Source organism: Daucus carota, chromosome 7, assembly GCF_001625215.2.
Source record: "Daucus carota subsp. sativus chromosome 7, DH1 v3.0, whole genome shotgun sequence".
Classification (NCBI taxonomy): domain Eukaryota; kingdom Viridiplantae; phylum Streptophyta; class Magnoliopsida; order Apiales; family Apiaceae; genus Daucus; species Daucus carota.
The window spans coordinates 30,656,413-30,667,579 of NC_030387.2; the positions used below are offsets into that span (position 1 = coordinate 30,656,413).

Consider the following 11,167-nt stretch of genomic DNA (forward strand, 5'->3'; position numbering starts at 1 on the left):
TTCTTTTTCCTTTGGACAAAAATGCGAAAACATTTTTGGTATATCAGGATTAAAATAATTTATATGAGAATACATGATATAAGAATTATTTAGCTAAATAATAGTTGTATAAATTAGTATTAAAAATGTTTTATATTTTTTTTAAAATTATATATATTATATATAGTTAAAAATATTATTTTAAAAATTTACCACTTAATTATATTTTTTTTTATTTTACTCAATAAAGTTAGGTTCAGATATTTTTTTAATCACTAAAATTAGGTTCGGTACTTCTAAAATTATTACTTGTGTATATAACGATATAAAATACATCACATCATCAAGATATTATTCTATTATATACTACCACTATGTATTAGTAATACTAAAAAATAGTTAAAAGGCTGAGAATTATATCCGAACGTAAGTTAGAGTGACTAAAACAATTCACTAACGTAAAATTTTTTTAAATTTTTTTTATATTGTATTTCGGTTCAATTCTCTGACATGAAAGCCTTCTGACAAAAAAATTTAAAAAAAATCCGAACCTAAGTTAGAGTGATGAAAACAAGTCAAATCAAACATTAGTGAGTAAAACGATAAAGGAAACAGAGTGAAAAGTTTCTAAAGACACAATAAATTGAGCGATAAAAAATCTCTTTTTCTTGCCAACAACGCCAATTAGACATCTCATTTTCATTATCATGTTATTTTATGCAAAATCTTGTACCTAATTTTATACATATATACGAAGTACTTTTAAAATTATTACTTGTGTGTCCTTATTTAATTAGGTCATTCTCTCTTTCTACTAATTCACCTTCTCTCTTTTTTTTTTTCAAACTCCTATAATTCTATTTTCACCTCTCTTTTTTTTACTCAACCTTCACGAATCTTTAACTAAAAAATGTTGACATATCAAATAAATAAAAAATAATACATATTGTCCTCAAAATCTCACAATCCAATATTACACTCCTCTTATCAATAGTGTTAGTCAAGTCCATTCATATTGTCTATAAAATTGGTCAAGCCTCTGCAAATGACTATATTTATAGAAAGACCACAAATATGTGGTAAGCACCACATCATCTATTATTATATTAAGATTAAGATTAAGATTAAGATTAAGATAATATATTTTATGTATAACAATTTAAAATAATAATAACATATCATTTTTAGGATATAGTCAGATAATATATTCGCTACAATTAAAACAAAATGTGTTATAAATTCAACAAATTTTACTTGCCTTATAATTCCAATTTACCCGACCCCTTCATAACCAATCTTATCAAAGATACTTTAACTCCGCATACTTTTCATTTCTTACTTTCCTTTCTTTCATCAAATATTCAGAAAATAGTCATCAAATTATTTTATTTTTTTAAAATAATATGTTTTACTATCATTTAAATTTCGTGTTAAAGACACTATTTTGTTTATATATTATATTTATATATCGGCTTTATAATTTTGCTTTTTTTGTCAGAATCAGCTTTATAATTTTATTTAATTTATTATAACCCCATATTTTATAAATCATCACCAACTCATCATTTATAATCTACTTCAATAACTTAAATAATCCATACTCCATTATTTATCTAATTAAATTTTAAAGTAATCATTTAATTGGACACGCAACAAACCACTTTGGTGTAGGAGGTTGAAAAATAAAAACATTCACCCCGTAGAAGGTTTGCCACGTCGCTAAGTAATGATAAAACGACTCGATTTTCATTTGATTCTAATCTAATCGCATAGAATCTCTCGTCACTAACTTTGCATATATTGTTTTTAAGTTTTATTAACTTCGCATATATCGTTATTCACTTCCCTTCAGATAAGAAGAACCCACGGACTGTTCATTCAGGTTTGTAAGAGACTCACTCTCTGTTTCTTTTCTTGTAATTAAATCTTGTATCCATGACCATGAGAATTAAACATGGTTTTAGCTTAAATTGTATATGGGTTTCTGATCATGTATTTAATTCTGTGCGATTAGTGTTAAAACTTGTTATCTGTGATTAATTTCATTTGGTTTTGGTGTTATAGTCTTGATCATACGCGGGCTGGACTTTTATGAGCTTATAATATGATCTTTTGATTCAGTGTTGGAAGTAGTTGTTTTAACTTATTTGATGATGGGGTTGACTACAATATAAGTACTGATTATCAGCTTTGTTACTTTTGATTTTTGAGTCATTTGTATCATACTAAGAAATCTTGAGCTTGTGGCCTTCAACCTGTTATCACCAAACCAGAATATTGTGTCTTTGTTTTATCCGTGGAAATTGACCCTAGAAAACCTGCACAATATTGATTTAAAGATGGATTACATATCTCACCGGCCTTTAAATTTGGGTAATAATGACCTTTCTTATTTTGAATTCTACTCCCTCCGTTTGAAATTACATGTCTACTTTAAAAAAATCACACAGTTTAAGAAAAATGGTTGTTTACAAATCAATTGCATTAAATGACCATAACATGTGGTATAGGGTTGATTTTGGAAATATAAATGAGAAATTTGTGGAGTAGAAATAATTTTGGAAATATGATTTTGCATTGAAAGTTAAAGTGGACAACTAATTTGAAACAAATTATTTTTTTAAAAGTGGACATGTAAATTGAAACGGAGGGAGTATAATTTAGTCATTTGTTGTGGATAGAATGTTGAAAATTGTATTTGTATAACGACATTAGGTACTGTTGTACCTAGTTTTCCAGTTTCTGTAATGAATACTCGGATTCTTGGGCAATGCGAGTCGTGTACTACTTCCTCCATCCCAAATTAGATGAGCTTGTTGACTTTGGGCACATAATTTAAGGTTCATTGACCGCATAGCTATATTATTTATTTTTAAAATTTTATTTTCGCAAATAAAAATTAAAATATGAAATTTTCGTTTATCGTTTACAAAAGAAAAATTATAAGAACTAGACGGTCAATGCACCTTAAGTTACGTGCCCAAAGTCAACTAGCTCATCTAATATGGGATGGAGCCCGTGGAGGGAGTAGTTCGCATGCCTTGTCGTGATTTTCTTCATTTTGTGATCTCTGAATAACTTATTGATGATTTCTGATTGCAGGTAACTATATTTTATGCTTTGACATTCTTGGGTTTATCTGAATTTCTGACAAATGGGGTCAGAAGGGCCTCCAGCAGTAACTATACATGTGACAGGGTTTAAAAAATTTCATGGTGTTTCAGAGAATCCAACTGAGACCATTGTCACTAATTTACAGGAGTATTTAAAAGTTAAAGGTTTGCCAAAAGGGGTGACCCTGGGAAGTTGTAGTATTCTTGAGACTGCTGGCCAGGGAGCTGTCATTCCCCTCTACCAGGCACTGGAAACTGGTTTGAGCGAAAAGGACTCAGAAGCATCAAATGGTGGCAAAATAATATGGGTAAGTTGCTCTGACATATAGTTATAAGTATAAATATTTACATCTTACCAGCTAGCATTTGCTAAGGAAACATTCATGTACATTGTATAGTTTAGATTTTCAAATGACAATAGGCATACACGTAACTGTAAACTAATCCGGACTCTCTTATGTTGTACACCAAATTATTTCTAATCATGATGTTATGAAATATGAAATGAGTAGAGAAACGGAGAAAGCCTAGAAAACCTAATCATAAATCTTGAGCGGATCTACTATTGTGTGCACGCACATATCTGTGTATCAGATGTATCGAGTGTCCTCTTTTGGTGCTTAATGTGTACGGCCTTACTGGAGGACCAGTTGCGAACCATAGAAATGTCTCTTTGACTTCAGATTGCAGAGTGATGTTTAGACATTATCATGTATCACAACGCTCATGACTTCAAAATATAATTATGACATACAAAGCAGATAACTAAACTTCTAAGATGTGATATTCGTCTTAAAGTTCCTCTTGCATTTCAGTAGTGCAAATGTTATTGCCAAATCTGGTTAAACCTTCTCTCTGCACTAATCATCTTGTACAATGACATGATATACTTACGCAGCAAGGTCTAAAGCTTAAATTTGGTAGATATCATCTCCAATTTGTATATCAGTTACCCACCTTCTGAAAATGATTAAGTTTATTTAAATAAACACATCGCAGGTTCACTTTGGTGTTAATAGTGGTGCAACAAGGTTTGCTATCGAACATCAAGCATTCAATGAAGCTACTTTTCGTTGCGCGGATGAGATGGGATGGAAGCCTCAGGTCAGATATAGAATTTACAAAGATAACTGCAGCTTCTAATCTATTACATCTCTATTGACAAGTAAAAAATTTACTTCTTACAGAAAGCTCCTATAGTTTCAGCAGATGGAGCAATATCAAGAACAAGAGAGGTAAAATTACAAACTATCTTGATCTCCCTTCATATTCTTCCATAGTTCTAAGATAAGTTATAAAGATGTTGTTATTCTAGATATATCCTATATATTTTCTTTTTAGAATATCTGTGTCACGGTTAGTTTCCATTCCGCACCAACTACAAAATAAAGAAAATCTTAAGCATGTGTTGCCAATTTTCCGGCATACATCTGGAACTATCAGGCCAACTAGTTAAAATGCATGGATTCTAAATTGATTTTTGTGATCTTTTAGGAGAAAATAAAGGCTCATTTATTCCATCTGTACAAGTTCGGCGGTATTGGTTAATTTTCGTTGGATGCTATATGCTAGTATCCTCACAGCCATAGCCTATAAATCGTAGTGATTGACAAATTATTGTTGTTGTTGTTGTTGTTATATAGTTGAAGCATATTATTTTCATCCACATTCGATACTTAATTGTTTGGTCTGGTCATAAACACATTTTGAAGATGGGGATAATAAAAAGCATACAACAGGTGCAAGTTATAAAATAAGAAGTGGAAGTAAAGTGTATGAAAACTAAAAACGTACCTACATGTAATTTCAGTTATGTGTGTGTATTCTTTTAAAGAGAAACTACGGGAGATGGTTTAACCGAAGTAATCTAAAACGGCATAAATTTCAGGATTAAATAGTTATGTGGCTTTTCTACAGCACTTTTTCTTCCAAGAAAATGTCCTTGGTTATATTTTGGCCCCTTGGACTCTCAACTAAACTTTGATTTATGCCTCTTTCTCTCCTACTTTATCATCCCAAAACAAGACTCCTTTTCTGGCTGGTGCATCATCAGACTGATACTGAATTACTGATACATCTAATTTTTGCCATCTTACCTGTCCAGACATAACCTTACCTATTATAGATGTTAATTTATAATATTAGTATACTGAAATATTACATATTCTATTTACTGTATTACATTTGTCATTAACAATTATGGAATTCACATGTGCTTTCTGTATGTTACATCATCCGTATGACATTTAACTTTGCTGCATATTTGTTGTTCAAAGGATGAATTGGATAATATTGTTGATAAGAATTTAATTATTTTACTTCTTTGACAGCTTGTCAAGCATATTCTAAAGTATTTACTAATGTCCTATGGTTACTTATAAGTTATAATGTATCTGTCAAATATGGTTATTTAACGAGTTAAATTGCCAACGTTTTTTCTCATGCATAAAGCTTGTACTTCCAAACAGCATTCATTGAATCAGATAGTTTAGCTGATTGTGACATTAGTTGAAGTTGGTATTGAACGTGGTCATATTGTAGTAATGCCTTTTTTACATTTATGCATATTTTATTAGCTCATTACGATTGGGCATCACCAAATCAAGGTCACTATATAATAGTATGTATGCTAACTGATGTTTATGAGAGTTGTCCTGGAAAAACTATTTTATCTTTACTTTTATAGTACAGGTTAACGTCTTTCTTTCTTTTTAACCACTTTCTGCTTATTTTGTATCAGACTTCTCTTCCTGTTGAGAAGATTACGGAGTCCTTGGCAAAGATGGGTTATGAGGTCATGACCTCTGATGATGCTGGGCGGTTTGTTTGCAACTATGTCTACTATCATTCCTTGAGTTTTGCAGAGCAGAATGGGATCTCATCACTCTTTGTACATGTTCCTTCCTTTTTAACTATAGACGAGGAGACGCAAATGCAATTTGCTGCTTCCTTGTTTGAAGTTCTTGCCTCTATAGTTTGAATGTCCACTGCATGCAACACGCTGCTTCCACGTTGAACATGATTGCATCATAAAAGTACTCACCAGATATGAAACTTGCTTTTATAATTTATATAGCTCTGCACATGCCAATTTCTGCCTAATTGTTCAAGGAACTTGCCAGTTATAGTATGCAGCCAATGAGTTTGATCCACTACTTCCATGCTGGAGGTCCTCAAATTGGTACTTAACTGTGGTAACACGAATATCTGTAAATTTTTGTTATATGCTTGTATGTGATGGTGATGGACCTCTACTCTATTGTGTTTCAATAAAAAAACCGGGCATGTGAGAAATTCATCTTTCTTTTTTGCTGGCAAAAAACAAGAAAAATCTCTTTCAATGTTTGGAATTTATAACTGCAGTGTCATTGTTTGTGGCAAAAGTTATTTGTAAGTATCTAGCTGCGGAACTATAAGGGAGCCTTTGTTTTGTCGTCATTTTACCCAGATACCATTCTTAGGTTTTTGCAATGTTCGACAACAGTTTGCAGTAAATATTGTGGTTTAGTGTCTAGCTCATATCACTGCAACTAGAGAAGGGAACCAAAATATGCTCCTCCTAAATTTGCCGAAAATAGATGTGTGGGTACTCTGCTGCTGGTTCTTACCGTTCACCAGCATAAAGTTTTGCAAGGCAGCAGACACCAGTTACAGTCTCTCCTATAGCAGTATTATAAATGTGGAAATCGTAATCAAAGATGTGGCCATTTAATTATTGGTGTTATATATGCAGGGTCATTACAATATTTAATGGTCCGAGAATGTTTATCGGTGCTTACAAAATTGAAGAATGAACTGATGAAGCCTGTATATCATCAGAAATGGCCACACCACCTACACCTCTAATTTCAGCCTGTACAGTGTATATGATCAGAAATGTTCTAGGGCACGAGAAACTTAAGGAACTCCGGCAAAATAGCCTGTAATTCAGGGGCCAATTTACCAAAAAATACAGGTCTCCGCACAATCGTAATTCGTAAAATCATATGTACAAAGGGCTGATGCATGTTCGGAAGGTCAAGAAAGTCGATGATAATGGAGTCGAAAGTCTCTAAAAACTGTGAATTAGAGATGAGAATGAGTAGAATTTGAATCAAATTCATAGCGTTTATTGTTCATTATACATGTTTAAAATATTATATGATCTTCATTTATATGTTAACTAGTGAATAAAGCCGCGCTTCGCGGCGGCGTTATGAATTTTTTATAAATTTGGTATGAATTAATATTATAATTGCATAAAAGTTATTTTAAGTCTGATTCCGTTAAACATATCATTAATAAAAAAATTATAACTAATATAAAAATTTGTTTAAGTGGCCCTCCTGTCAAACACAATACTAATAAAAAAGTTGTTTGAACTACCCTCTCATCAAAGATAATATTAATTAATAATTATTATAATTACGATAAAATTAAATATAATAATATAGAAAAATATAATAATATAGATAAAAATTAGTTTGAGCAGCTCTCTTGTCAAACACAATACTAACAACAAAAAAAATATAATATAGATATTAGTTTGAGTCGCCCTACCGTTAAACACAATACTAATAAAAAATTATATAATTATGATAAAAAAAGATTATAATTAGATAAAAATTATTTTAAGCCGTGGTCCCGTTTTAATAAAAAAATACATTATAACTTAGATAAAAAATTGTTTTAGCCGTTTTTCCGTCAAACATAATACTAATAGAAAATATATGATAAAAATTAATTTGGGCCGCTCTCCCCTCAAACACAATACTAATCAAGAATCTTTTTAGAAATTTTGATACGAATTAATATTATAATTGCATAAAATTTATTTTGAGTAATGTTCCTGTTAAACATATCATTAATAAAAAAAATTATAAATAATATAAAATTTTGTTTAAGTGGCCCTCCTGTCAAACACAATACTAATAAAAAAAATTATTTGACCGGCCTTCTCATCAAAGACAATATTAATCAATAATTATTATAATTATGATAAAATTAAATATAAGAATATAGATAAAAATTAGTTTGAGCCGCTCTCTTGTCAAGCACAATACTAATAACAAAAAATTATAATATAGATATTAGTTTTAGTCGCCCTACCTTCAAACATAATACTAATAAAAATTATTATAATTATGACAAAGTTAAAGATTATAATCAAATAAAATTATTTTAAGTTGGGAAAATAGATTTTTTTGTCACCGAACTTATTATGTTTTTAGAAACTTGCCACTCAACTAAATTTTTTTTCCTTTTAGTCACTGATGTTAGGTTTGGATTTGTTTTTAGTCACTAACTTAGGTTCGGATATGATTATTAGCATTATGATAATTTTTTGTAGTATCACTGATACATAGCGATAGTATATAATTTTTTGATAATATGATGTATGTTTATATCTTTGTATATAGCAATAATAACATAAAATGGGGGTGATATAATATTAAAATCAGGAAAAATCGTAATTAGAATTCTAGAAATTCATTAAATCATCAGTATGGAATCAATGACTTCAAATAATTTATGCTCTACATGATAAAATAAAGTCTAATTGAGTGATACGATGCATCATCTTTCACTATTAAAGTTTCAATCACCTAGTTCAGCCTAAGATCTCTCTTAAATTTATCCTCATAATTTTTAATAACCTTATCTTATTATAATTTTCAAGATAAAGATAAATAAGTAGAGAGGAAAACTTAATCTTCGATGATTTATGAGATTTTCTTTTTGCGTATAAAAATTCAAACCCTAATCTTCATTCGGAAGAAAAAATAAAATAATTTATGAGAGTACACTTTTAGAAACCGTAAAATGCGTGTTTAACTCTTATCATCGAAGATAAACGATCTTGGGTACATAAAAGTACTATATATAAAGATAGACATATATCAAATCATCAAAATATTACAGGTTATCACTATATTTTAATAATACTACAAAAATTTAATATAATGGTAATAATCAAATCCGGACCTAACTTTAGTGGCAAAAAAAATTCCGAACCTAACATCAGTGACTAAAAGGAAAAAAAAATTAGTTGAGTGGCAAGTTTCTAAAAATATAATAAGTTCGGTGACAAAAAAATCTATATTCCCTTTTAAGTTAGTGGTCCCATTTTAATAAAAAAAAATATTGTAACTTAAATAAAAAATTATTTTAGCCGTTTTCCCGCCAAACATAATACTGATAGAAAATTTATCATTATTTAGATAAAAATTAATTTCGGCCGCCCTCCCCTCAAATACAATACTAATCAAGAATCATTAATTATGATAAAATTATAATTATAATTGGATAAATATATTCAATTTCATAGATTTTAGCTATTATATTTTTCCCTAAGATTCATATTTTTTAATTGTTTAGAATTATCTCTCTTTTCTTTTAAGACTCCTACTTCTTAACTACTTAGAATTTCGTAGATTTTAGCTATTATATTTTTGTTAAAATTCATATTTCTTAATTATTTAGAAATTAAATCTCTTTTACGATTACTATTTTTTAGCTATTTTACTTATTTTCTCTCAAAATATTAGAAAAATTAGACGAAGGATTTCCAGAAGCGCACTTAGGGCAAATCCAACAGTGCCCTAAAGGTCCAAATTTGGGCCGGTTTCGGTCTAAATCCTTCCAACAGTGGCCTAAATCTTGGTCCAAATTTAGGCCGGTGAACAGTACCGGCCTAAATTTAGGCCGGCATTATTCACCGGCCTAAATCTTTTTAATAATATAATAATAACCTTTTTTCTTTTTTATATTTAGTTAATTAAATGATTTTATGTTAAAAAAATTATTAAATATTTATAAATTATATTTAAAATGTTACTTAAATAATCATATATATTATAATGAAATATAATAAAATTAAATAATTTTAAAATAATTCAAATTAACAACACATTAAAATACTCGATTTCAACAGTTTCTTGGACGATATTGAAAAATAAAAAATAAAAAAACTCATATTGCACTTCGAGATGCATTAATTGAGTATTTGTGGGAACATATATTAATTCGGAATAGTATTGAATCTTTGTAAATTTCATTTTAGTTAATTAAATAAAATGTTAATTTTTCTTTGTTTTTCTAATTTAATGAATTTATTGAGTTTAATATCAATATGAAATCTTATATTATTTTTAAAAAGATTAGAATAATAATAATATAAAAATTGTTAGAATAACAAAATATTGATATATGAATTTGGATCAAAATTTAGGCCAAAAACTGGTTCCACTGTTGGAGATGGCCTAAAGATTGAATGGATTTAGAAATCCTAAAATTCTGATACTTTAAATTTTGTAAACGGTGTGTCTAAGATCCGAATAAATAATGTGATTCTTTTATACACATAGAAAAGGTCATGGATATTGTTGTTAAAATCGATTATGAGTATTCTTTTATTTTTAGTGAAACTAAATATTTTGTTATTTATCTAAAAACTTATCTACTTGTATTTTATCTATTATTGTTAGTTTGAATAAATATAATTCTATTTATTTTAGGATTACTAAATAAGAAAAGAATTGTATCATCTTTAGAATTTAATAAGAAATACTAAATAAGAAAAGAATTGTACAATCTTTAGAATTCAATAAGAAAAGAATTGTATTACTCTTAGAATTTTTTAACCTGATTTTTTGAATTTTTGAATTATAAGTATAGTTTTTATCCGAAATTTAAGAAAAATCAGAAAACTGAATCGAACAATTCTAGAGACGCCCACATCCTCCTTTATATATATATACTAGTGAAAAAAGCCGCGCTTCGCAGCGGCGTGATAAATTTTGGTATGAATCAGTATTATAATAGCATAAAAATTATTTTTGAATCATCATCCCGTTAAACGTATCACAAATAAAATATTGTAATTGGTATAAAAATTTGTTTAAGTGTGAAACACAATACTAATGATAAAATTGGTTCGAACACCCCTCCCGTCAAAAACAATATTAATTCATAATTATTACTTTTATGATAAAATTAAATATTATGATTTTGATCAAAATTAGTTTGAGCCGCTCTATTGTCAAACACAATACTCATAACAAAATATCATAATTTAGATATTAGTTTGAGTCATT

At 29.0% G+C, this 11,167-nt stretch overlaps 1 protein-coding gene across 1 annotated transcript; it reads left to right on the forward strand.

Moving 5' to 3' along the window:
• The first annotated feature begins 1,723 nt into the window (after positions 1-1,723).
• On the forward strand, positions 1,724-6,396 carry LOC108193173 (uncharacterized). The gene is made up of 5 exons (XM_017359710.2): positions 1,724-1,861; positions 3,082-3,400; positions 4,092-4,196; positions 4,280-4,327; positions 5,833-6,396. Exons 2-5 carry the CDS (start codon positions 3,134-3,136, stop codon positions 6,070-6,072), a joined length of 660 nt encoding a protein of 219 aa, XP_017215199.1. The 5' UTR covers positions 1,724-1,861; positions 3,082-3,133; the 3' UTR covers positions 6,073-6,396.
• The last annotated feature ends 4,771 nt before the right edge of the window (positions 6,397-11,167 follow it).

What these genes read in the sequence shown, in the direction of transcription:
- LOC108193173 (XM_017359710.2), top strand. Translation starts at nt 3,134, where the DNA reads ATGGGGTCAGAAGGGCCTCCAGCAGTAACTATACATGTGACAGGGTTT. An exon ending in ATGGTGGCAAAATAATATGG is followed by an intron (nt 3,401 to 4,091) that starts GTAAGTTGCTCT and finishes AACACATCGCAG; the next exon opens with GTTCACTTTGGTGTTAATAG. An exon ending in AGATGGGATGGAAGCCTCAG is followed by an intron (nt 4,197 to 4,279) that starts GTCAGATATAGA and finishes TACTTCTTACAG; the next exon opens with AAAGCTCCTATAGTTTCAGC.